Source organism: Pristiophorus japonicus, chromosome 16 (genome assembly GCF_044704955.1).
Source record: "Pristiophorus japonicus isolate sPriJap1 chromosome 16, sPriJap1.hap1, whole genome shotgun sequence".
Classification (NCBI taxonomy): Eukaryota; Metazoa; Chordata; class Chondrichthyes; family Pristiophoridae; genus Pristiophorus; species Pristiophorus japonicus.
The window spans coordinates 18,746,517-18,774,130 of NC_091992.1; the positions used below are offsets into that span (position 1 = coordinate 18,746,517).

General features: G+C 44.0%; 1 protein-coding gene across 2 annotated transcripts in view; it reads left to right on the plus strand.

Annotated features, from left to right (window-relative positions):
- The first annotated feature begins 2,162 nt into the window (after nucleotides 1–2,162).
- Nucleotides 2,163–27,614, plus strand: part of nek8 (NIMA-related kinase 8) — a 55,771-nt gene continuing 30,319 nt past the window's right edge. For both annotated transcript variants that reach the window (XM_070857077.1, XM_070857078.1), the window contains exons 1-10: nucleotides 2,163–2,258; nucleotides 9,221–9,426; nucleotides 12,475–12,704; nucleotides 14,500–14,631; nucleotides 16,415–16,623; nucleotides 16,821–16,900; nucleotides 19,077–19,261; nucleotides 21,052–21,199; nucleotides 25,730–25,806; nucleotides 27,005–27,122. In XM_070857077.1, the coding sequence (XP_070713178.1) occupies nucleotides 2,212–2,258; nucleotides 9,221–9,426; nucleotides 12,475–12,704; nucleotides 14,500–14,631; nucleotides 16,415–16,623; nucleotides 16,821–16,900; nucleotides 19,077–19,261; nucleotides 21,052–21,199; nucleotides 25,730–25,806; nucleotides 27,005–27,122 (1,432 nt within the window). In that variant the 5' untranslated portion in view covers nucleotides 2,163–2,211. The remainder of the gene's footprint in view (nucleotides 2,259–9,220; nucleotides 9,427–12,474; nucleotides 12,705–14,499; nucleotides 14,632–16,414; nucleotides 16,624–16,820; nucleotides 16,901–19,076; nucleotides 19,262–21,051; nucleotides 21,200–25,729; nucleotides 25,807–27,004; nucleotides 27,123–27,614) is intronic.

The following is a 27,614-nucleotide window of genomic DNA, read 5'->3' on the forward strand; positions in this document are numbered from 1 at the left end:
TCTCGGTAAAATGTTCCTGGTGGTGGTGGATGCTTTTTCAAAATGGATTGAATGTGAATGTCGGGAAGCACCGCCACCGCCACCACTGAAAGCCTGAGGGCCATGTTTGCCACCCATGGCCTGCCTGACATACTGGTCAGTGACAACGGGCTATGTTTCAGCAGTGCCGAATTTAAAGAATTCATGACCCGCAATGGGATTAAACATGTCACCTCGGCCCCGATTAAACCAGCCTCCAATGGGCAGGCAGAGTGGGCAGTACAAACCATCAAACGGAGCTTTAAACGAGTCACAGAAGGCTCACTCCAAACCCGCCTATCCCGAGTACTGCTCAGCTATCGCACGAGACCCCACTCGCTCACAGGGGTGCCCCCAGCTGAGCTACTCATAAAAAGGACACTTAAAACCAGACACTCACTGGTTCACCCCAACCTGCATGATCAGGTAGAGAGCAGGCGACAGCAACAAAATGTAAACGATGGTCGCGCCACTGTGTCACAGGAAATTGATCTGAATGACCCTGTGTATGTGCTAAATTATGGACATGGTCCCAAGTGGATCGCAGGCACGGTGATAGCTAAAGAAGGGAATAGGGTGTTTGTAGTCAAACTAGACAATGGACAAATTTGCAGAAAGCACCTCGACCAAACGGGGTTGCGGTTCACAGACTGCCCTGAACAACCCACAGCAGGCACCACCTTTTTCGAGCCCACAACACACACCCAAAGGATCAATGACACCACGCCGGACCAGGAAATCGAACCCATCATGCCGAACAGCCCAGCAAGGCCAGGCTCACCTAGCAGCCCTGCAGGGCCAACAACACGCCAGCCCAGCGAGGGCACAGCCAACACACCAGAACAGACATTTGTACCGAGGCGGTCCACCAGGGAAAGAAAGGCTCCCGACCGTCTCACCTTGTAAATAGTTTTCACTTTGACTTTGGCGGGGGGGAATGATGTTGTGTATCTGTAAAGCATGCACTCCCATGTTCCGCCACCAGGGAGCTCATCCCCTGAAGTCCCAAGGGATCCCAGCATCCCTTGGGAGCACTGTATATAAGCCGGCCCCTAAGGCCTGTTCCCCACTCTGAAGGGTCTTATTAAAGACTGAGGTCACTGTTACTTTAACCTCCCTGTGTGCAGTCTCATCTGAGTTAGGAACACAATGGAAGGAAGCTTTGCATTGAACCAAGTCGTGCTTGGAACAACAAGGCATTTGATATAATCTGCAGTTTTCAAGGTTTATGCCACCCAACCCCCTGCTTTCCTTTCCTTTGTATGTCAGCCAGTGGCTCAGTGGGTAGCACCCTTGCCTCTGAGACAGAAGGCTGTGGGTTTGAGCCCCACTCCAGAGACTTGAGCACAAAAATCTGGATTGATACTTCAGTGCAGTGCTGAGGGAGTACTGCAGAGTCAGAGGTGCCGTCTTTCGGATGAGACGTTAAATCCCGTCTACCCTCTCAGGTGGACGTAAAAGGTCCCATGGCACTATTTTGAGGAAGAGCAGGGGAGTTATCCCCGTTGTCCTGGCCAATGTTTATCCCACAGGTTTATCTGGTCATTACAGGTTGAGCGTCTGAAATCTGGACTTCCAAAATGCGGAATGTTCCGGAATCCGGACACCGGGCCGATCCGTGGTGGGGTTGTCCGGAAACCGGAAAATGTTCCGAATTCCGGACTCCCAACGCCTCGGTGACCCGACTTCGCCCCGGCCCTCGGCGGCCACCGCCCGACTTTGCCTGCCCCGGCTTCGCCGCAACTTTGCCCGCCCTGGCCCTCGGCGATCCAACCTCGCCCCGGCCCGACTTCGCCCCTTCTCCCCCTTATCTTGGCTGCCCGACCCAGGCAAAGACGTTCCAAAATCCGGAAATATCCGGAACGGCCTCGGTCCCGACGCTCAACATGCATCACATTGCTGTTTGTGGGAGCTTGCTGTGCGCAAATTGTGGCTCCCACGTCACAACAGTGACTGACTACGCTCCAAAAAAAAAAAGTAGCATCATTGGCTGCAAAGCGCTTTGGGACGTCCGGTGGTCGTGAAAGGCGCTATAGAAATGCAAGTGCTGCTTTGTTCTTTCGGGACGCTGTGTGGCAGCCTCTGGCGCAACGCGAAATCAGGGCGGCCGGAGCTTTGAGCCTCGGCGCTGGCCGTACAGGAAGTTGTCGGGAGCTCCTTGGAGACGGACGCTCGGGCTGCCTGGAGACGGCGATGGAGAAATACCAGAAGATCAAAGTGGTGGGGCGGGGAGCGTTCGGGTGAGAGCGGCGTTTGGTGTTTGGGGGTCGGGCTGTTGCTCACGGCGGGTCTCTCTCTCTCTCTGTGCCCGCCCGGGCCGGCCATCGCAGTGACCGAGCTGCTGCTCTCCATTCCGTTCCAGCCCAAAGTTAGAAAACTTCACTCCGAGTCACTTCAGTTAACTGCTCCTCGGGACCCTCTAGATATTTTACTGCAGCTTTATTTTACATCATGCAAATGCACTCAGTCTTCTAGCTGCTGTGGAAAGATGTAAAGAAGTGCTGGAAATTTGAAATAAAAGTACAGGAAATTTGAAAGTGCTGGAAATTTGAAATAAAAGTACAGGAAATTTGAAATAAAAGTACAGGAAATTTGAAAGTGCTGGAAATTTGAAATAAAAGTACAGGAAATTTGAAAGTGCTCGAAATTTGAAATAAAAGTACAGGAAATTTGAAAGAAGTGCTGGAAATTTGAAAAAAAAGTGCTGGAAATTGCACAACAGATCAATCAAAGCCTGAAAAAGAAAGACAGATTTATCTTTTGGGTGGTGCAGATTCATCAGAACTGGTATACATAGAAAATAGGTGCAGGAGTAGGCCATTTGGTCCTTCGAGCGGGTAAGTGGAGCTGAGTCCACGGCCAGATCAGCCATGATCTTATTGAATGGCGGTGCAGGCTCGAGGGGCTAGATGGTCTACTCCTGTTCCTAATTCTTATGTTCTTATGAGCCTGTACCACCATTCAATATGATCATGGCTGATCATGCAACTTCAGTATCCTGTTCCTGCTTTCTCTCCATATCTCCTGATCCATTAACCGTAAGGGCCACATCTAACTCCCTTTTGAATATATCCAACGAACTGGACTCAACAACTTTCTGTGGTGGAGAATTCCACAGGTTCACAATTCTCTGGGTGAAAAAGTTTCTCCTCATCTCAGTCTTAAATGGCTTACCCCTTATCCTTAGACTGTGACCCCTGGTTCTGGACTTCTCCAACATCGGGAACATTCTTTCTGCATTTAACCTGTCCAGTCCTGTCAGAATTTTATATGCTTCTATGAGATCCCCTCTCATTCTTCTAAATTCCAGTGAATATAAGCCTAGTCGATCCAGTTTTTCTTCATATGTCAGTCCTGCCATCCCGGGAATCAGTCTGGTGAACCATCGCTGCACTCCCTCAATAGCAAGCATGTCCTTCCTCAGATTAGGAGACCAAAACTGCACACAATATTCAAGGTGTGGTCTCACCAAGGCCCTGTACAACTGCAGTAAGACCTCCCTGCTCCTATACTCAAATCCTCTCACTATGAAGGCCAACATACCATTTGGTTTCTTCATTGCCTGCTGTACCTGCATGCCTACTTTCAATGATTGATGTACCATGACACCCAAGTCACGTTGCACCTCCCCTTTTACTAATCTGTCACCATTCAGATAATCTGGCTTCCTGTTTTTACCACCAAAGTGGATAACCTCACATTTAGCTACATTATACTGCAGTTGCCATGCATTTGCCCACTCACCTAACCTATCCAAGTCACCCTGCAGCCTCTTAGCATCCTCCTCACAGCTCACACTGCCACCCAGCTTAGTGTCATCTGCATTATTACATTCAATTCCTTTGTCTAAATCATTAATGTATATTGTAAATAGCTGGGGTCACAGCACTGAACCTTGTGGTACCCCACTAGTCACTGCCTGCCATTCTGAAAATGATCCACGTCAATACATTACCACCAATCCCATGTGCCTTAATTTTGCATACTAATCTCTTGTGTGGGACCTTGTCAAAAGCCTTTTGAAAGTCCAAATAGATGGGAGAGCCCCCTTCATGCCCCAATACCAGTTCTGAGGGGCACCAGCTTTAAATGTTGACCCAGAAATCCCGGTTGGCTGTTTCCCGCGGGTGATCGGGTAAAAAAAACTTTAAAAAGAAGCGCACTTACCTGAAGCTGCTGTGCCCATGCGAGTTCCCGGTCCTGAGGCCTCCACTGACTGCATGTCGTAGCGCGTGCACGTCAGGACATGCGCAGGGCTGGAGCTGCAGTCACATGGCTCTGGGCAGCTAATCAGGTAAAGAAGTATGTTCTCATTCATAATAATGGGAACTTTGTAAGTTGGAGTTCCCATTATTATGAATGAGAACCCCCCCCTCCCCCCACAAAACACACAAAACATTAATAAAAAATACACTAGATATTCAACATTAATTAAATTAGTTATTTATGTATTATTTAAAAATTGGAATATATATTTTTAAGTTTTTAAAATTATGCTTTAAAATAAATTTAACATACTGGGTAGGGTTTTTAAAAATAAAATGTGTTTTTAAAATTTTATTTTTATGTTTTAAGTGTGTTTTAAAACTCATGCGCCTGTACAAATAGGCCGTGCGTCTGCTTTTATCAGGCGCAAGAGTTTTCAGGACATTTGCTGGGTAGGATATGGGTAAATACCACAATCTTGCCCTGGAAAATGTCCTGGCTGTCGAGATACGGAAGATCTGTCAACTTGACAGATTGGAAAAAACGGTTTTCAGCACATGCGCAATATGCGCTGAAAACCGGCTTTTCCGATGCCTTCCCAGGTCCGTACACACTCTGTACTGACCCGGGAGGCTGGAATTTCTGCCCCGTTAACTTCTCCTTTCAGATGCCGGGGGCTTTGCTGTGTGTTTCCAGTACTTTGTTTTTTAAAATTGTGTGGATCTCATGTTCTGTAGCTCTAACAGACAGCAATTGCTTTCAAAATTAATAATTATAGAACCATCCAAGCATGACTCCTAGTTAAAACACATTTGCCAGTGGCCTTCCTGCTGACTTTGCACTCAGTACTCTAAGGTGCGAGATTGATGTTTGTCAGTTCTGAAGGAGGGTTATGTTTGAAATGTTAACTTGTCACAACTCTCCACAGATGCTGTCTGACATGCTGAGTGTTTCCAGCAGTTTCTGTTTTTGATGTTTTCTCGGTTGAATATGGCAATTAGTTATTACTGGTCAATTTTTCTTTAAGAAAATCCTCAAATGTACATGGTGGTGCCTTTGCATACATTATTGATGAGCTGGTGAATAAAAAAAAAAATTAGAGTTGATGCAATTTGCTGTAAAAAAAAATACATGTTTTTTAAAATCTTCATCTTTGGGTTATGTATTGCAGTAGAGATCAGGGCGAGCAGCTTTCTGCTCTTGGGATTTTATGATGTCAGGTCATTTAAGTCTAGTTTTGTGATTGCAAGTCCATATAAAAAATTGAAGAGTCACTATAAGGTCATATCAGGCTACTCCAGAGACAGTAATCAACATCGTTTTTGGTATCTGCTTTCATGAGCCCGAAGTGGAGGAAATGCATCCGGGAGGGCGTTGAGCACCTCGAGTCTCATCGCTGAGAGCATGCAGAAATCAAGCGCAGGCAACGGAAGGAGCGTGCGGCAAACCAGACTCCCCACCCACCCTTTCCTTCAACCACTGTCTGTCCCACCTGTGACAGAGACTGTAGTTCCCGTATTGGACTGTACAGTCACCTGAGAACTCACTTTGAGAGTGGAAGCAAGTCTTCCTCGATTCCGAGGGACTGCCTATGATGATGATGACTCAGGGGTTACTTTGTGACTTGAAAGAGCAGATTTCGCAACCTCAGGCTGTCCCAAAGCACTCAACAACAGTGAAAAAGTGTTATTTAGGCAGATGCAGCAGCCAATAGCAAGGTTACACAAACAACAGCTGAGAAGATGATCTATTTTAGTGATGTTGGCTTAGGAAGGAATATTAGCCAGGACAGCAAACTCACTGCTTTTATTCATGTAGTGCCGTGGGATCTTTGCATCCATCTCTGCAGGCCGACAGGTCCTCAGTTTATTGACTGCTCTGAAAGATGGCACTTCTAACAACACAGCACTCCCTCAGAACTGCACTGATGTGTGAGCTAAGGTTATGAACTCAAGTCTATAGTGGGATTTAAACCCATAACTTTCTGACATATCAGCAAGAGTACTACCACCGTGCTAAGATGACATTTAATAACATTTAATAAAATGTCACTTGAGGAATTTATAAATTCTACACTATTACAATCCAGTAAACCTCAGTCAGCCTTTGGCTCAGTGTTGAAATCAGAGGAATGCTGTGCTCAGCAGTTCCACATTATTCCATGTCACTTTTTAAGAGTACTGTACCATTCCCAAATGGTGTGAGAAACAGTTGCCATTAGTGTCTTGGTGCCCTGCCCATGTGGGCAATATTTGTTTTGAAATGAATTGTTCTTGGGATATTTGCACTGCCTTGACATCAGCTTTGGCACAGTGGTAACAGAACGGAGTCAGAAGGTGACGATCATGGGTTCAAGCGCCACTGCAGAGACTTGGTCACAGAATCTTCGCTGATACTTCAGTGCAGCACTGAGGCCTGGAGCTTGCTGCAGTGCCAACAAACGCCATAATCAGACCATTGTGCTCCCCGATCTTCCAGCATTTGGAGCAGATAATCTAATGGTTTGATTTCTTAGTTATCGTGGTGATACTGCAACGCGGAACTTAACAGCAATAAAGGAACAGGAAGTATTCCGTTACCCGAATTATATCTTACAATAGATTGATTATGATGCCATATAGAAACTTGGAAAATAGGTGCAGGAGTAGGCCATTCGGCCCTTCGAGCCTGCACCACCATTCAATATGATCATGGCTGATCATGCAACTTCAGTACCCCATTCTTGCTTTCTCTCCATACCCCTTGATCCCTTTAGCCATAAGGGCCACATCTAACTCCCTTTTGAATATATCTAACGAACTGGTCTCAACAACTTTCTGTGGTCGAGAATTCCACAGGTTCACAATTCTGAGTGAAGAAGTTTCTCCTCCTCTCGGTCCTAAATTGCTTACCCCTTATCCTTAGACTGTGACCCCTGGTTCTGGACTTGCCCAACATCGATGTATCTCAGTGAGAGTGCATTGACTGATGATCTATTGGCTGCTAAGTTGAACGCTATACTTCTGCAGTCAGAAATGGTAACTCATTGTATTTATGAGGAGGAGTCTGGGGATTCTCTTCAGATTGATTTTGTGTGCACTAAGTGTATATAATGAGTCATCAGAAACAGAAAGGACGCCTCTGCTTCAGCCACCTTGAAGAAACACATAAATCACACTGCTGCCAGCGCCATTTGTTTTCAGTCTTGAGTGGTAGCAGCGTGAAGTGACCCAAATGCAGCAAATTCACGTTTGCCATTGGTTTTAGGGGGGCGGAGCTATGATAATTACCTTCTGTGTCAGTCAGTGGCTCAGTGGGTAGCACTCTTGCCTCGGAGTCAGAAGGTTGTGGGTTCAAGTCCGACTCCAGGGACTTGAGCACAAAAGTCTAGGCTGACACTCCAGTGCAGTGCTGAGGGAGTGCTGCATTGTGCTGTCGGTGGTGCCGTTTCGAATGAGACGTTAAACCAAGGCCCTGTCTGCCCTCTCCGGTGGACTTAAAAGATGCCGCGGCGCTATTTCGAAGAAGAGCAGGGAAGTTATCCCTGGTGTCCTGGCCAATACTTATCCCTCAATCAACATAACAAAAACAGATTATCTGGTCATTATCACATTGCTGATGTGGGAACTTGCTGTGCGCAAATTACCTGCTGCGTTTCCTAGGTTACAACAGTGACTACACTTCAAAAAGTACTTCGTTGGCTGTAAAGCGCTTTGGGATGTCCTGTGGATGTGAAAAGTACTATATTGCTAAATGGAAGTCATTTTTTTGGCTGTTTACACTGAGGGGTAAGAGCAAGTTATTATTTAAATGGGGGAAAATTGCAAAATGCTGCAGTACAGCGGGACCTGGGGGTCCTGATGCATGAAACACAAAAGGATAGTATGCAGGTACAGCAAGTGATCAGGAATTCCAATGGAATATTGCTCTTTATTGCAAAGGGGATGGAGTATAAAAGCAGGGAAGTCTTGCTACAGGTATACAGGGTATTGGTGAGGCCACACCTGGAATACTGCGTCCAATTTTGGTTTCCATATTTAAGAAAGGATTTACTTGTTTTGGAGGCAGTTCAGAAAGGTTCACTCGGTTGATTCCGGGGATGAGGGGGTTGACTTATGAGGAAAGGTTGAGTAGGTTGGGCCTCTACTCATTGGAATTCAGAAGAATGAGAGATGATCTTATTGAAACGTATAAGATTATGAGGGGGCTTGACAAAGTAGATGCGGAGAGGATGTTTCCACTGATAGGGGAGACCAGAACTAGGGGGCATAATCTTAGAATAAGGGGCTGCCCATTTAAAACAGAGATGAGGTGAAATTTCTTCTGAAGGTTGTAAATCTGTGGAATTCGCTGCCTCAGAGAGCTGTGGAAGCTGGGACATTGAATAAATTTAAGAGAGAGATAGACAGTTTCTTAACCAATAAGGGATTATGGGAAACAGGCAGGGAAGTGGACCTGAGTCCATGATTGGATCAGCCATGATCGTATTAAATGGCGGAGCAGGCTCGAGGGGCTGGATGGCCTACTCCTGCTCCTATTTCTTATGTAACCCTAGCAATTCAGTTCTAGCTTTTTTTCTTGCGCTTTGTCCTGTTTGAAATTTGTGGTGCCGGAGAATTGGAAAAGGCTGTTCCTAATGCTGCCTCCTCCTTAGTGGGTAAGTTCTAAGTCAGGACACCAAGACGTGCAAGTGTCTGCTGCTTGATTTATGAAACTTGATGGGAACATTAATGTAAACTTTACGGCCGAGGTTTTTCACTCACCGCGGTGCTCTCCAGCCTGTGATTTTCCATCTATTCACTGTAGTGGGCAGGCACTTACGGGCTGGCGAGCACAGTAGCAGAAAACCTTGGGCTATATGTGGTCGATGAGCCAATGTGGTATCCACCAGAGCAGTCCATGATGCTACAACGCATGGGCACTCCTGGTTTATAATATTGATGACTCTGAATTTGGGAGGTCCAACGACATACTGCATTTACTTGTCTGCACACTGTCCATTTATATCTCCACACAGGATTGTCCACCTGTGTCTGCGGAAAGCTGACCAAAAGCTGGTGATCCTCAAACAGATCCCGGTGGAGCAGATGACTAAAGATGAGAGACTGGCTGCTCAGAATGAATGCCAAGTACTTAAGCTCCTCAACCACCCAAACATAATTGAGTACTATGAAAACTTCCTGGAGGACAAAGCACTGATGATAGCCATGGAGTATGCACCAGGTATATAAGGATTGATATTGAGACTAATATTGAGTAGTACTTTCACACAACTGTTTCGATGTGATGCTCCATGCATTTGAATAGCTTGCCAACAGTCTAGGATTACACCCAATTAATGCCGAGCTATTGGAACAGGAGTAGTCCATTTAGCCCCTCAAGCCTGATCCACCAGTTATATCATGCCTGATCTGTACCTTAACTCCATTGAGCTGCCTTGCATCCATATCCCTTAATACCCTTGCCTAAATCTATTAATCTCAGTTTTGAAATCTTCAATTGACCCCCAGCTTCAGCAGCTGTTAGGGGGAGAGCGAGCTCTAGATTTCCACTAGCCTTTGAGTGAAGAAGTACTTCCTGACATCACCCTTGAGCAGCGTAGCTCAAATTTTAAGGTTATGCCCCCTTGTTCTGGACTCGTCCACCAGAGGAGATAGTTTCTCCCTATCTCTTCCTTTAATCATCTTAAACACCTCAATTAGATCACCCTTTAATCTTCTATACTCAAGGGACTGCAAGCCTAGTCTATGTATGGATAGAGATCTGTGCAAGGTGTGAATGACCAGGAAAGTAGGGGTCTAGATCGTGGTTAAATAGAGCCAACAAATGGTCCTATTTTGTAAAACAAAATGCCTACAGTTTTACATACTGGTCCAGATTGGCTGATTAGATGATGTACTTCTTCCATTTATTTTTATTGCCCCAATTACAATGTAAAACCATTTCCAGTTGAATATATTTATCACCAATTTTCTGCTCTCCCCATCTACCCTGAAACCATTGACTCCTTGCTAGGGTACAGTTCTACACAACTCCCTCTAATACCTTGTCACTTTTTCTACGTGATGCTTGACGGTGACTGTCGGCAAGTTATTCAACTGCGATGGGCATCACAGCCAATCATGACCCTGACCCCACACACTGCACTCCCCAGGTTGTGATCAGGAGCGGAATCCCCTGGCTGATTTTTTCCCCATTCCTAACCTACGGTACTGAGGCCAATTCCAGTCGCACAGACCTGAGTATCGAGCCTGAAACCTGGTCTAAATGGTTCAGCTGTTCATGGGATAATCTCATTGAACCATTGAGGGGAAGGCTTGGTTTCCCCTTGTAACTAATAGATCTGGTGGTAAAAACAGAGAGACAGACTATTATCTGAATGGTGACAGATTAGGAAAAGGGAAGGTGCAACGAGACCTGGGTGTCATGGTACATCAGTCATTGAAGGTTGGCATGCAGGTACAGCAGGCGGTTAAGAAAGCAAATGGCATGTTGGCCTTCATAGCGAGGGGATTTGAGTACAGGGGCAGGGAGGTGTTGCTACAGTTGTACAGGGCCTTGGTGAGGCCACACCTGGAGTATTGTGTACAGTTTTGGTCTCCTAACTTGAGGAAGGACATACTTGCTGTTGAGGGAGTGCAGCGAAGATTCACTAGACTGATTCCCGGGATGGTGGGACTGACCTATCAAGAAAGACTGAATCAACTGGGCTTGTATTCACTGGAGTTCAGAAGAGTGAGAGGGGACCTCATAGAAACGTTTAAAATTCTGACGGGTTTGGACAGGTTGGATGCAGGAAGAATGTTCCCAATGTTGGGGAAGTCCAGAACCAGGGGTCACAGTCTAAGGATAAGGGGTAAGCCATTTAGGACCGAGATAAGGAGAAACTTCTTCACCCAGAGAGTGGTGAACCTGTGGAATTCTCTACCACGGGAAGTAGTTGAGGCCAATTCACTAAATATATTCAAAAGGGAGTTAGATGAAGTCCTTACTACTCGGGGGATCAAGGGGTATGGCGTGAAAGCAGGAAGTGGGTACTGAAGTTTCATGTTCAGCCATGAACTCGTTGAATGGCGGTGCAGGCTAGAAGGGCTGAATGGCCTGCTCCTGCACCTATTTTCTATGTTTCTATGATTGAACTGTGGAGGTCAGTGCCAGCACAGGATCAACTGTGCAGGTGTAGTTATTCAAATGTTAGGTTTACGATTTTCCCATTCTGACCTTCTCTGACGTTCTGGTAAAGCCTGCATATGCCAACAAAGTTTAAAAAAAAAAAATCACATAGCTTATAGAGAGAGGACTTATAGCTCAGCCCATCTAATTGAATTAGGTATGATTATGAAAAGGAGGAAAATAGCTGCTTTAAACCAGTAGCTATTCTATCAAGCTGACTATGTTGTCAGGTTTTTAAGGGTGCTGTGTACTTGCCAAATAATGTACTCTGGTCAATTAAAGTACAGACCAGACCTGTAATTAAACACTTGAAGTCAGTTAGAGTGGGCGGGTGCAGTGGGTTGGAACACTATCCTTTCATCTCTGGGTATTGGGTTTGAATCTGCTGCAGACCATTTGATGCCTGTAAGTCTTCAGAATGAGTTAAAGTGGGAGATTGTGCAATGAGTCTTGATTTCAGTGCACTGAGCACGGAGGAAGTATGTTGTATTTGGAACTGTCGATCACAGATGGGTTGTTGGGGATTGGAGGGGGTGGGTGCAAAGTTCAAGAGTCCATTAAAGAGGGAGATGGGGAAGGGAAGTGATTGCGGGTGTATTTGCAATACAGCTACAGCATTAGAGCAAAGCAGTTTCACTTAGCACCAACACTGCAGTATAAATGTAGCCTAAATCAGGGTCAGGGCCTGACCCTCCAACATCTTACAGGAAAGTGAAGTTGAGGCCAAGACCAGATCTGCCATGATCTTATTGAATGGCAGAGAAGGTTCAAGGGGCCAAATGGCCTACTCCTGCTCCTATTTCTTGTGTTCAAAGCAAAGCAGTTTGACACTCTCAAGGAAGGAATCTTACCCAACTCCACTTTAGAGTTAGGTACAGCTTCAGCCCCAGTTTTGCACTTCACAGTGTGAAGTAGTAACCGATTTGCATCAATGCTACATCATGGCTAACAAAAAAAAAGCTTTGGCAACCACCCTAGGACACTGAACTGTTCTTGTGGGACTTGATGTCAGAGAGGTATTGGCATTATCTCAGATGATGCTAAAAGATCAAACATTGTTACTGCTATATTCATTCACCTTGAATCTTTTGATTTCAGGAGGTACTTTGGCTGAGTATATCCAGAAGCGTAACTCTCTGTTAGATGAAGAGACCATCATGCACTTCTTTGTACAGATCCTTTTGGCCCTCCATCATGTGCACAACAAACTTATCCTGCATCGAGATCTGAAAACACAAAATATCCTGCTTGATAAATACCAGATGATAGTGAAGATCGGTGACTTTGGTATCTCGAAGATCCTAAGCAGCAAAAGTAAAGCTTATACTGTAAGGTTACCTTTCTGGAAAGCTTCAGCATCATCATCATCAACAACTTGTATTTGTATAGCATCTTTAACATAATAAATGGAGCAAGATGCTCAAAGAAAAGAAAAATGGAAGCTAGACATAGGGGAGGTGAGCAAAGGCACAGATGATGAGAGAGGTTTTGAAAGTGGAGAGACAGATAACAAGACTATAGCATCCAAGAAGGTAGCACTACCAACAATGGAGCACAGGATGCAAGGGAGTTGGAAGAGCAGAGGGTGCACACATAGGGGTGAAGGAGATTGCAGGAGGTAGGGAGGATTGAAGCCTTGTAGCAATTTGTAAATGAGGATTTGGAATGCAATGTGCTGTGGGACGGGCAGCCAGTGGAGGTTGGCAAGGACAGGAGGGAATAGAGGAGCCAGGATAGGATGCAAGCATTGGAGTTTATGAAGGGTGGAACACTAGAGAGCATTTTACTGTTAACTGCAGGTAAATGCCTATTTCATTCAAGCATAGAATCCCACTCCACTGCTTATTCGCCATACCTTTCAATGGAACTTGTTTCCAAGCAACTATGTAATTCGTTTTTTTAAAAAAACATAACAACTCTGCTTCAACAATTTGTGGCAGAGAGTTCTACATTCAAACCACTCTGTTTAAAAAAAAATTCTAACCACCTTGTGATTATCTTACTCTCTCATTTGGCATGCCTTTCAGTAATGTGTTTTCTGCTTTGTCTTTGGCTACCATTCACTCTTTGGATCTCTAGAGATCCTGTTCTTGTTGGACTGGTTTTCTTGGTGGTTGGAGGAGCTTAACCATTGAACCCACTCAGGATTGAAAAGCCTCTTAATTGCAGCATCCTTGACATTTTGGTTCCTTTCTTGGGCTCATACAGCCTCCAAGTACTTCAGGCTCAACAAAAAGCTTTTATTGCACATGTCTAAATAAGCAATTTAGTACTGAATTGAAGCCAATTTATTCTCAATTATGTATCATATGCCACTTGTTTTTTGAGCAGCATTTTGGAATGTCAAGTAAAAAAATTCTTGTTCATCCTGCTCCAGAGTCTGAGTCAGTCACTGTTACTTTTGGCTTACAAGAAACAATAGCTAGCGAGTCTGAGACCTTTTTGAATCTGGCTCACGTTTTGATGCACATAATGTTGGTAATCAAGTGGTCTGCTCTTTATTTTGAGCTGCTTTTATCTTATTTCAATTTCTGTTTCGGGAGCCTGGTGTTGGTGTGCCAGCTCCCAGCGTTAATGCTGTTCATTCTGCTTTCCTGAGGCCAGAGGCAGCCCTGTGGACCCTTTTCCATCGAGGTGTACGAGTCTGCTGCCGGACCATGAAAACAGATTCAACATCATAAGGGCTGGGAGCCACCTCTTGGAATCTGAATTAAAAGATCATAAAACAACTTTCGATTAACTAGTCCCTACTGATATTTGCATTTGATTAAACACCTTCATATTTTTCTGGGAGCAAAAATGTTACAAAACGGATATCATAGCTGGTGGTATGAAATTAACATTTCTATTTGACATGCAGCGAGTAATATACCACCAAAATGCATAGAATTATCCATTCCACAGAGAGACAGAATGTTGTGGATATTATGTTACCTACTACATATCAAGTAGTGTTATCCCATCTTTGTAAGCAAGCCTTTGTTTTGAGATGTTGTTATGTCTCTGAATAAAGTAAAATTCAGTTGCTCTAATTATTTTGATTTTCTGTTCCAATCTAACTTCCTGTTGCCTGTTTAGCTTAGAATTGTTGATTTGAATGAAGCCAGTTTTGTTGTTTTATAGGTGGTGGGAACTCCATGTTACATCTCTCCAGAGCTGTGTGAAGGAAAGCCATACAACCAAAAGAGCGATATCTGGGCACTGGGCTGCGTTTTATACGAGCTGGCCAGTCTGAAGAGGGCGTTTGAAGCTGCTGTAAGAAACCAAAGCTTTGAATAACCAGGATTGAATCCCACTACAGAACTAACCATACTAATAAGTGTTCTTTGCTGAATAGAACGGGTTTTGTTCAATATGATGTTGGCACACTGAAAATGGAGGATATTGAATCTTCATTGGCACCTGACTCCTAACCAGATCATTATCTGAAATGTCTGATTTAGTGCATGATAGCAATGATTGATTAGTCAAAATGCACGTATTAATTTGATGTCCTCGATATGATGAGTTTTTGCCGTTGTACAACAAATGTAAATGCACTCTGCAAAACCTGTAGTAAAAGATTAGACTTCAACAAACTGATTATTAAGCGGAATCTAATTTGCAGAATTGCAGACTGTTCTTTATTTGAAAGTGAATGGTTACAGTCTCCCATGTCCTTGAGATAGAGGTCAGTTAAGAGGATAGATTAAGTAGTTGATGAAACTCGTAACATTGCTCTCGTCTGATTCATTTTTTTAATATGTGTATTTTTAACATGCCCTGACTTACAAAAGGAAGGAAAAAAGATTGGGTAATATAAAGATATTTTTATGTCCAAATATGGAGATTGGAAACATAACATTGTTCGGCAACTCTGAAATTCTGATAGATTGCCAATATCGTGTCGACTCTAGTCACATTCTGTAAAGGAACATTATCTTCAGTACAGTAAATCCAGCTATTGTAAGATGTTGGATACAAATGTAAACCTATAATTCAAAACAGTGGGCAGAAAGAAGTTAAATTTACAGTAACACTGTACAGGCCAACCTCCATTGACAGGCGTGATAGAGGAGACTGTCCTGGTCGACAATATAAATTGGCAGATAGTCAAAATTTGGTCTTGCAATATCCTAGGCACAGGTGTGAAGATAAGTGCACTCAAGTAACAAAAGAAACATTGCTTGCCTAAGAGGTGGAACCTAAATAACAATAGAGCTGTGTGATGGGGTGATTCTCACTCAAGACTGTCTGAAAATGTTGGCGGCTAATTGGGATGGCAGGTATCAGAGGTGTGGATGATGGAGGTTCCCCTATTTTTGAAAATGTGGCTATTAACAAGGAAGAAGATGGAGTTCAGCAGGAGAGAGGTCGGTGTCATTTACTGAGATACAGCTAATGCAGTTTTCTGACTCACTTTGTTTGAGGAAGCTACAATACAACACTTTGTTTTTTACAAGGCAAGGGCATTGAAAAGGCATATTGAGGCGATAAAGATTTTAAATTAAAAATTTGTGTGGAGATTCGGAAAAGATTTTTTCTGCTGAAAAGACTGAAATGGAAGACAAGGTAATGCCAGCAGTGAGATGTGAAAACATCCTCACAATCAGGTTGACCGGATAACTGCCGCGAGGACGTTGGCTGCTGTGGGTATATTTAATGCATATTACTGTTGGCTATGACATTCTATTTATAAGATTAGTCTGATATCAGAAGGAAATGTAGAATATTTTTGTAGCTCAGGAAAAACTAGATAAAGCTCTTCTAACTTATCACTGTGATGAAATACAGGTTGAAATGTAATTTATATTCCAGTGGTATTTCTCGATTATGGGGGAGTTGATAAAATGGGAAAAGACTAGAACCACAGGCTGCTGATTTGATATTTCCATCGAGTTATTAAACAGGAGCTGCTGCGATTGCTGGAACCTCGCAACCTGCTGACATTTCGTTCTGCTCTGAAGCTTTAATTAAACTAAAGGAAAGAGATGATGCGAGGTGTGCTGGCCAGTGCAAGTCCCTTTCACATCTCTTCAATTTTGACTTGTCTTTCTAGAACCTGCCAGCTCTGGTGCTGAAGATCATGAGCGGTACATTTGCCCCCATATCTGACCAGTACAGCCCTGAGCTGCGCCAGCTGATTTTGGGCATGTTGAGCCTTGACCCTTCCAAACGCCCCCAGCTCAGCGAGATAATGGCACAGCCAATTTGCATCCGGGCTCTGCTGAATCTTTACACTGACATTGGCAGTGTCAAAATGAGGAGGTGAGTGACCTAGACTTATTCACATCCTCAACATGCACACATTTTACATTGCCTTTTTGCGCTACTTTCAAAATTTCCATGAGAAAGCTGGAGTTTTAGTCTGATTTTTTGCATGCACAAATTTTATAATGTGAGTTTATCAGGAGGATTGAATGGCTTAATGGAAATGAAAGCAGGCTCCAATTTGTTTTTGACAGAATTGAAAAGCCATTGTCGTCAGTAGCACCTGCTTCCCACAGGCGGACTGGTGGAAGGGTCAGCAGTGCACGGTCAAGAGGTATGGAGAAAGCTGTCGCTGGTGAGGGATGTTTTATTTGAAGCTAAAGTGATCTCCAGCAGCAGTTGGCTAAAGGCACATAACCAAGGCATTGATGTTTATTGTGCATTTTGTTCTTCAATCACCTCTTGTGTGGGCATTTATTGGTCATGCCTAATTGCCCTGAAAGGATGGTGGTGGGCCGCCTTAGCATTGTTCCCTTTAAGCTGCACGACCGCACAGCGCTCTGGGGATCCCGCGCAGCCAGCCGGATTTTAAATAGGATAACCCATGCAAGCGCTGTGTTTTGAATGGGCTGCACCCCCCAAAAAATTTTAGGGAACTTTGCTTCTTAGTGATAGTTCTTTCAACTGCGTAGCTTGCTAGGTCACTTGAGAGGACATTAAGACAACTATGCAGAGGGGACTAGAATCATGTGTAGGGCGGATAAAAGATATTTGTGAACTAGTTGGGTTTTTATGACAACCCGACAGTTTTCATGGCTACCTAGCCGATAAATTATCGGATTTATTAAATTCATATTCACAACGTGTCAGGGATTTGAACTCAATTTCTGGGTTGTCACGGGGGTGGGGGGGGGGGGGGCAAGGTGACTTGCCATTTATTCTTCTTGGAAGAGACTCAGCTGATACCTGGCATAGCAAAGATTTACTGGCGGGGCAATGTGATTTGGAGACATGTTGGTGCTGATCTTTCTCACTCCGCACTGTTCTGGTTCCCTCTGCTTGGTGCAGCGGGAACCAGAAGTCCTGAGTGTCGGAACCTCTGGGCCTTTATTTTTAACAAAGTGAGTATTGAGACCACCGTCAATCATTGAGTTGGAGGCGGGGCGGGACTTACGACAGGACTCACAGCAAACAGTCTGTTATTACAGCAAAATCTATTTACTCAACAAACAGTGTCTATTTAAAAAGAGTTTCTATGAACTACAGCAAACTGAACTCATAACTGAAACTGCAGCAAAGTCTCCCGATAAAAGCAGGGTGATTTCTCCAGCAAAATGCAGCGAAAGGAGGATAGTTACATAATACAAATTATGTGCGTAAAATCAATCCCAGGCACGATTGATGGGAGAATTACCTACTCATCTCCATTCTGGCTGGGAATAGTAGGGTCACTATCTATATATTATATCCTTATTTTAATTCTGAAGGTTCACACTGCATGTATGTGGTCACATGGAGGTGGGGTGGGGGGGCAATATTGGCTTCAGCCATAAAGATAGGAAGTCTGGGCGCATCCTGGGCCTTAAAGGTAATCTTCATCCTTAAAGGGATATTTTTCAGGATGTTCAAGTGAATAATCTTGTCTGCTCCTCTACTATAAAAGTTTTTTTTACCATTTGGACCCTTATTCTTCCTCCCAAAATGTATCGCATCACATTTCTCTGCATTAAAATTATGACATTTATCTTTACAATCTACCAATTTCTCTGTTCTCCTGAAATAGAATAGAATGTTGAACAGGCGAATACAAATCAGAGGAAGTAGTGATCAAAATGTACAGTTCTTTGGTCAGACTGAACCTTGAGTACTGTGTCCAGTTCTGATTGTCAAAAAACAAGAGAGACATTCCAGCTCGGGAGCCTGAGTCATGGGAAAAGGCTAAAGAAACGTTAGCCAAGAAAACAGCTATCTAAGAGATGATCTTGTAAAGTTATATAAGCTGGTTAAGAGAATGGAATGCTACTTTAAATTAAACTGAAAGTAGGATGGGAGGAGGACAAAGATTCACGTTGATAAAAGGTAAATTTAAGGCCAATATCAGGAAGTTATTCTTCACGTAAAGAGTAGTCAAAACTTGGAATATCTGCCTGGCTGAGTAGCGCAGGTGAAACCACTGGAATCATTTAAGAAACAGACAAATGCAGCAATAGGATCTTTCTGGACAGATGTATTAAGTTGGGTTGAAGGGCATTCCTCATCTGTAAGTAGCTTGTGAAGTTGCTTACAGTCATCTTCACAGTTAACCATGCTCCCCAAAATATATTATTGAGAAGAGCAACATCACCGTCACTGTAACATTGAGACTGTTGCTGCTTTATTGTCATCTAAATCTATTGATTAGATTACTGCCTTGTCGGCTTTGATGTAAAATATACCCAGATTAGTAAGGATATTGTAAGTGCAATGTGCTTAAATGGGATTTTAAATTCTCCTATTTTCTGTGATGGCAGGTGGGTTATTTGCAAACTCCAGTAAGGCAGGAATACCTCCTCCCCTTTCCATTGTGTATACCTGGGGAAGTGGAATTACTTCTCCTCTCAGGCTCCCAATGCTCAACACTGAAGTAGTACAGGTCTCTGCTGGGAGAACTCAAAAGGCAGGGGTGACCAGATCGGGACGACTTATCATGTGGGAGGTAAGCTTTAGAAAATTTTCAGATAAAGTTGTGTCTAAGGGATTGTAAAAGACTCTGTGATAAAGGTGAATTGCAATTAATAGCATTGCCTGTGAGTCAGAGGGTTGTGTGTTCAAAACCCCTTCCAGAACCTGAGCACAGAATCTGGGCTGACATGCCAGTGCCGCACTGAAGGAGGTTTGCATTTTCAAAGGTGATGTCCTTCAGATGAGGCGTTAAACTGTCTGCCAGTTGTCATGGGACAATTCAAAGAAGCGCAGGGAGTTCATGCAATGTCCTGGCCAACATTCCTCCCTCAACCAACACCAAAAACATTAAATTGTCATTCATTTCATTGCAATTTGTGGGGTCTTGCTGTACATAAAATGGATGCCTTGTATATGACACCATAATAATTGAAGCACTTTAAGAGGTTTTTGGGAGATCTGATGAGGAAGAAGCGATTAGAGTGATACAGGGGCAGGGTGGGAAGAGACTCGGGCCAGTTGGGCCAAATGACCTGTTTCTGTGCTGTGCATGCTATAAAGACCAGTCTTTTGAAGTCTTTCAATTTGAATGCAATTTAGTTTGGTTTTTAAATTGGTAAATGAAATTCATCTATAGTCCACAAATTCTATAAATTCGTCAGGTGCTCTGTACAGATTTAGAATGATACCTTTTTTGGGTAGTGGATCATTGGTTCATTGGAGGCATTGTCTAAGGGCTAGAAATTCCCCAAAGACCACAAGCGCCTGATTGCCACCCAGAAAACCACTAAGGCTGGGAAGATTATCAGCGGTGCAAACTTCCCGGAATAAATTTTTTTAAATTCGCCCAACGAAAAACATGGGCCTTGCACCCCCAATCTGGAAAAAGTACAATTTAGGGTAAATTGGGCGGTGCCTAAAGAAAATGGGCGAAAAATTTAAAAAATCTATAAAAATTTACCCCGAGGCTGCGGGTTGGGCCTAACACCAAAAAAATAATAAAAATAATTTTTCAAAAAACCTAATTAAAAAATCCAAAAAACATTCCCAAGACACTTTTTAAAATTAAATCGCCCCATCAGATTTTGAAAATAATTAGTAAAAAACCAATCACTTACCTTTTTCTTGCAGACCTACTTACCTATCGCCCAACTCCACTGATCCTCGTGGGCGTTTTTTTAAAATACTTGCCTACGGGTCACAGCTGACCCAAATATCGCGCCAGGGCGATCTGCGGACGGTGCATGCCGGCGGTCTGCTCCCCAGCGGGACTTCGAAGCCGCCGGCGTACTTCAGGTAAGGAATTTTCCGCTCGCCTGATTACCGCCCACAATGGCCAATACTGCCTAGAAACCGGGCGGTAAGCCATAGGAAATTCTAGCCCTTGGATATCTTGTTGATGAGGCAGACAGCAGAGTTTTCCACAGAGTGCGTTCCTGAGAGCAGGTATTTCCTCAGCAGGAGCCGAGAGAATCAGGGGACAAATCAACGGACCCATTCTCACATGCTCCATATCTGGTCCACAAAGGTCATTGAAGTGGTTAGGTTTGGCTGATGGCGATAATGTCAGGAGCAGCCCATTGAGAATTTACGATTGAAACGAAGATCCGTAATAATATTTCACTGCATGTGCACAAAACATCTCCATATTCTTGATTGGTTTACTATTGACTCTGCATTTGAGTAACTCTGAGCAACAAGCATGGGCAAGAGAGTGGCACATGAAGGTTGGTACAACATCACTCTCCCAAAATGTAAAAAAAATCAGTAACATGCAAGTAACTAACGTTTAATCTGTTTCTAACGGCCTTTATTCTTTATCAGGCCCCTCCTGTAGGTGCTGGAGATGCAACCCTCCCTGGTTCCATGGAACAGGTCCAGCCACAGTTTATCTCTAGGTTTCTGGAAGGTCAGTCTGGAGTGGCAATCAAGCATGTCTCTTGTGGAGATCTTTTTACAGCGTGCCTTACAGGTAGGATAACCGGGTGACTGAAATATTTGACTTACGCTTGAAAGATTGAATAAATTCAGTCTATAGTGCAAATTGTGCCGGATTTGAAACTATCTGGACTCAGCACTTTGTAGTTGCCACAATTGTTTTCATTTGTCACTTTTACTTTATTTTTTTTTGCTGAAAGCGCAAATGTTTTTGCTAGAACATTAGTAGAGTGATGTGCTCCACTTGTCAATCTCTCTTTTTGGCAATAAAGTGCTTCAGCAAAGCATCTTCACAATTCATCAATGCAGAAATCATTTACCGCCTTCTACAAGATAAAGTTCTGCTTTAGTAGAACCTGTTTAGAAACTGCGACACTCCAAACTATGAAAATATTGGCCAGCAAATTGGCAGAAAACCAATTTGTTTAATCAAGCTAAATGTTCTACAGTGTCAGCTGTGGCTCAATGGGTAGCTTCGGAAGGTTGTGGTTTCAAGTCCCACTCCAGGAACTTGAGCACATAAATCTAGGCTGACACTCCAGTACAGTGCTGAGGGAGTGCTGCACTGTCGGAGGTTCCGTCTTTCGGTTGAGACTTTAAACCGAGGCCCCTTCTGCCCCCTCAGGTGGAGGTAAAATATCCCATGGCACTATTTCGAAGAAGAGCAGGGGAGTTATCCCCGTTAACCTGGCCAAGATTTATCTCTCAGTTAACATCACAAAAACAGATTATCTGGTCACTATCACATTGCTGTTTGTGGGAGCTTGCTGTGCGCAAGTTGGCTGCCGCATTTCCCACAGATGTAGTCCTTACTGGCGAGAAAGCAGGAATGGGGTACTGAAGTTGCATGTTCAGCCATGAACTCATTGAATGGTGGAGAAGGCTCGAAGGGCCAAATGGCCTACTCCTGCACCTATTTTCTATGTTTCTATATTACAACAGTGATTACACTCCAAAAGTACTTCATTGATTGTAAAACACTTTGAGTCATCCAGTGGTCATGAAAGGCGCTATATAAATGCAAGTCTTTCTTTTCAAAAGCTCCCTGATGGCTCAGGTTGTAATATTACAATTGTAGCTTCTATTTATTCCCAGGGTCTCTTGAGTTTCTTGGCCTGAGCTGGGATGGCAATGGGAATTTGGCAATTGTCCTTGGGGGCTGGAATAGCCTGTATTCTCAGTCCACATATCACATCGCTATTCAGTTATGTGTGTGTGATACACAGAATTGATTTTCTGTGATGCTTCCAATGATCAAATAGCCTGCCAACAAACCATTATGAAGAGCGCCTTCAGTGCGCCAGTGCAGTCTTCGGCCGCTTGAGGAAAAGAGTGTTTGAAGATCAGGCCCTCAAATCTGCCACCAAGCTCATGGTCTACAAGGCTGTAGTAATACACACCCTCCTGTATGGTTCAGAAACATGGACCATGTACAGTAGACACCAAGTCGCTGGAGAAATACCACCAACGATGTCTCTGCAAGATCCTACAAATCCTCTGGGAGGACAGACGCACCAACATTAGCGTCCTCGGCCAGGCCAACATCTCCAGCATTGAAGCACTGACCACATTTGATCAGCTCCGCTGGGCAGGCCACATTGTCCACATGCCAGACATGAGACTCCCAAAGCAAGCGCTCTACTCGGAACTCCTACACGGCAAACGAGCCAAAGGTGGACAGAGGAAACGTACAAGGACACCCTCAAAGCCTCCCTGATAAAGTGCAACATCCCCACTGACACCTGGGAGTCCCTGGCCAAAGACCGCCCTAAGTGAAGGAAGTGCATCCGGGAGGGCGCTGAGCACCTCAAGTCTCTTTGCCGAGAGCATGCAGAAAACAAGCGCAGGCAGCGGAAAGAGCGTGCGGTAAACCTGTCCAACCCTCCCTTACCCTCAACGACTATCTGTCCCACCCGTGACAGGGACTGTGGTTCTCATATTGGACTGTTCAGCCACCTAAGGACTCATTTTAAGAGTGGAAGCAAGTCTTCCTCGATTCCGAGGGACTGCCTATGATGAAGAGTGGCCAGTGGGGGTTAGGGTGGGATTGCCCACTGCTGGCGGAGCCATACCCCAGCAGGATTTGATGTATCGAGGAGAGGAGAAAAGGGCTTAAAAAGATTCCATTACAAATTATTGCAGCGAACTTGTAAAATAATGACAGTTGACAACAGGAGACCATTTAATGAAAGTGACTCGAGCAGCCAAAAAAAACTGAGCAACTTTTTTGATGTGCAGTATATGATGAATAAATTGCACATCGGAAAAATTGTAACTCCTAAGCTGCATCACCCACACGTTGCTGAAATTAATAGTTCTCCAAAAGTCAGGATGATCATTTTGTTGCTGAGATTCGAAAAGATAGAATTCAATTTAAAGCATTAATAAATTTTTATAATTGGTTTGAATATTTTTCCCAACTGGTCACTGGGCAGTTCGTCAATCGTCCTATCACTGGGCTGCATGTAGGGCTGTTGGCACTGCTGTTCCACTTTGCAAATTTAATCATTGAAGCTCTTCTTCACACACTGATTAACAATTGGAATGAGCTTCTGAGACAAAAAGCTAGGAATCATTTAAAGGTGCCTTCATAATCGAATTGCTCCTGCATTCACTTTGGGTTTGGAGGTCCTATTGACGAATGATCATCCAAAACCAAATCTGAGCTGTAGCGAGCCCTTTGGTGGTGATGTCAAAATATGGTGGCTTCACTACGCATGCCACACACAATAGTTTCATTGATTTGTTTTGAAAAAAAGTATTCAAATTACAGTGCAATATGTGATCTGCAGTCCAGGTCTGAAACCACCAGGTGACTGGATTAGACAACGTGTCCGGAGTTCAATTTAAAGTGTTTACACACCATCTTTGGCGTTGTTGCGAAGTGGAATGGTCTGGGTATGCACCATTAGAAACAGTGGGATGCTGCGATGGGAGAGTGGGGACTGGGGGGGAGCATGAAATTGGTCATCGGCGACACCGCAAAATAGGAAATAGGGAATTGGCAACCATTTTACACCCTGCCTGATTTCATAGCCAATAGAAAAGAAAATCGGGTGGGGTGTAAAAGCCACTGCTGATTTGTTATTGACCATTTTGCGCTGCCCTGGAAGACCAATTTCACCCCCTCCCCACCTGAGTGTTTTCCCTGGGTTGATGAGCTAAAATGGGCTGAATGACCTTTCTCATCTGTATCAATCTTACGGGCCCTGAAATCCCGGTTGGAGGCTTCCCGCGGGCATTCGCGTGAAAACAAGAGAAAAGATGCGCACTTACTTTTAACTCAGGCACCCACCAGCGATTGCGGTTTTAGGCCTACGAGGCATGCGCATCAGAGCGCGTGCACGTCTGAACGGACGTAGAGCTGGAGCTGGAGTCACGTGGTCCTGGACACCCAATCATGGTAAAGTATTTTCTCATTCATAATGGGAACTCCGTAATTATTATGAATGAGAACCCCCCCCCCCCCAAACACACCTAAACACAAATAAAAAATTAAAAAAACACCCCACATATTTAAATTAAAGTTAATAAATGTGTTGCAAAAAATATATATATTTCCAATTTTTTTTAAAGTTTTGTAATTATGGTTTAAAATAAACTTACCTTAGTGGGCAGGGGTTTCAACAAAGTGTTTTTAAATTTTATTTTTATATGTTTTTTATATGCTTTTACCAGGCGCAAGAGTTTTAAGGACATTCGCTGGGCAAGAGATGGGCAAACACCGCAATCTTGCCCATGCGAATGTCCTTGCTGCCGAGATGGTGCAATCTGTCAAGAATTTGACAGATCGGAAAAGTCAGAAAAGGCGCATGCACATTGCGCGCCGAAAACCGGCTTTTGCGATGCCTTCCCGGGTCCGTACGGACCCAGGGAGGCTGGAATTTCAGGGCCCATGATCTTGCATGATCTCAGTAGATGCAATTAAATGACTAAAGGTTTTGGAGAAAGCATCATCTTCAGTGTTTTTCATATATATTTGCCAAACCTTTTGCCCCAGTGATGACGGGTTGGAGTTCACCCTGCCACAGACTGCAGAAAAAAATATAATTTTGGATCATTGAAAGCTTTTTTTGTTCCGTGGCGCCACAATAAGGTTTATTTGGAAGTGTGTTTCCTCTTCTGTCATGCCCATATGTGAAGAAGTACAGCAAAGTCTATGAAAAGTTGAGTGTTCTACCAGTCCTGTCTTAGTGAACGCTCAGCATTGCAAGTGAAAAGCCAGAAATAGGACAAACTAATGGAAGTACTTTACAAAGATATTTCTGGGCCACATCCCCTGTGCCTTGGATAATGACTTGGCATCGTCCTCATTTTTGAAAAATTTGATGTGACGTTTTTAGCCGGGATTTTACTATCCCTTTGAAGCTGGTTACCCCTGTGCATTAAACAAATGTTCGGCATGGAGCAAGCATGCAAAACAATAAAGTACATAGAATTGAGTTTAGCAGAGAGTGCACTTTGGATCAGGAGCTGCAATTAAATATGTAGGAGAGGGCCAAACTGTTCAGCACACTTCTGAGATGCAACCTTTATTTCATGCTTTCTCATTATTCTATTGCAGACAGAGGGATAATAATGTCCTTTGGAAATGGTAGCAATGGTTGTCTGGGTCATGGCACATTTAATGATGTCACACAGGTAAGCACAATTTTCTTCCACGCATCACTTCATATATGCTTAGATAGTTTTTGTTTTTATGGTAATGTCTCCCCTTTTCCTCTCCTGAATGTTTGGGCTCTTGCTGCACCATTGGCAGCTGTGCCTTCAGCTGATTAGGCCCCAAGCTCTGGAACTCCCTTCCTAAACCTCTCCACCCCTCTCTCTGCCTGGAAACCTACCTCTTTGACCAAGCTTTTCGTCACATGTCCTAATATCTCCTTGTGTTGCTCCTGTGAAGCGTCACATGAGGCACTATATAAATGCAAGTTGTTGTTGTTGTCGTCATGGGTTACACACAAATTATGGCACCTAGATGAGATACCAGAGGATGCCCACTGCCTGTGGAATTGTACCCAAGCATTTAGTCATTGCCCTCAGAAGAGGAGGAGCGACGAGAAAATTGGCAACAAGAGTAGAATACAGGCAACTCTCGATTGTCCGGGCCCCTCGGGGATTGGGCTATTCCGGGTAAACAATTTTTCCGTGAGGGTGAGTCTGCATTTTAAAGTTTAAAACTTGAATGAATAAATACAATCGTTAGGGCGAGTTTGCATTTAGAAGTTAAAATTTTAATGAATCAATACAATCAGCTACACACAGTAACAAAAGATGGACATTACCAGATGGACATGTCCAGGTTCTGTGCCTGGAACCCGGTGCCGGCCCTGCCCCTATTCCCAACATCAGCGGCGGCCGCGAGAGACAGCGGCTGCAGCAGCGCGTACACACGCACACCAGCAAAGCGAGGGCAGAGGAGGGGGATTTTTACGGTGACAGAGTGTGAGAGAGAGAGAATGTGCGAGTGTGAGAGAGAAAGAGTGTGTGAGAGAGAGAATGAGCAAGTACAAATGAGCACAGTGTTTGGAAGACGATTTTCCCAAATTATTTGGAGCTGTCTTTTCACTTGTTCGCAACAGAATTTTAAATCCCATTACAACGGTTTCCCGTTGGATCCGTGTACGGATAATCGAGAGTTGCCTGTAATTTAGTTTAAAAAAACAACTTTTCCTGGCACTGTAACTATAGCAGCACCTCTGATCATCTCTGCAAAAAAAAAAGGCTTCTTTTGGGAGGGGCCGATGGCCCTCCTCTGTAGTTTGTTCAAATATCGATGAAACATCACATTTTTCAGTGATTATGTTGTGACCTCTCTGTTTCTGCATGTCCCCCCACCCAGCCCAAGATTGTTGAGGCACTGCTTGGATATGAGATTGCCCAGGTTTCGTGTGGAGCATCACATGTTTTGGCAGCAACCAATGACCGGGAAGTGTTCTCATGGGGAAGAGGAGACAATGGTGAGAAATGTTTTTGTTTGAAATACAGAGTCTCTTTAACATGGTGTGTAATATGCAGTCGCTTCCTCTTAAATTGAACTTGCTGTTAAACAAAATGCCCTTTTTCAGTAGTTGCCTAACTAAGTTGAGGCTTCTGTCTAGCATCTCAGCTGGTTCTAGATGTTGTTGTTGTTGTTGTTGTATTCCTACACCACTTGCTTATCAGGGTACGGTAGCTTAGTGGTTATGTTACTGGACTCGTAATCCAGAGGCCTGGACTAATGATCCAGAGATGCAAGTTCAAATCCCACGATGGCAGCTGGGGAATGTAAATTCAGTTAATTATATAAATAAGAATTTAAAAGCTAGTATCAGTAATGGTGACCATGAACATGGAAACATAGAAAATAGGTGCAGGCCATTTGCCCCTTTGAGCCTGCACCACCATTCAATATGATCATGGCTGATCATGCAACTTCAGTACCCCATTCCTGCTTTCTCTCCATATCCCTT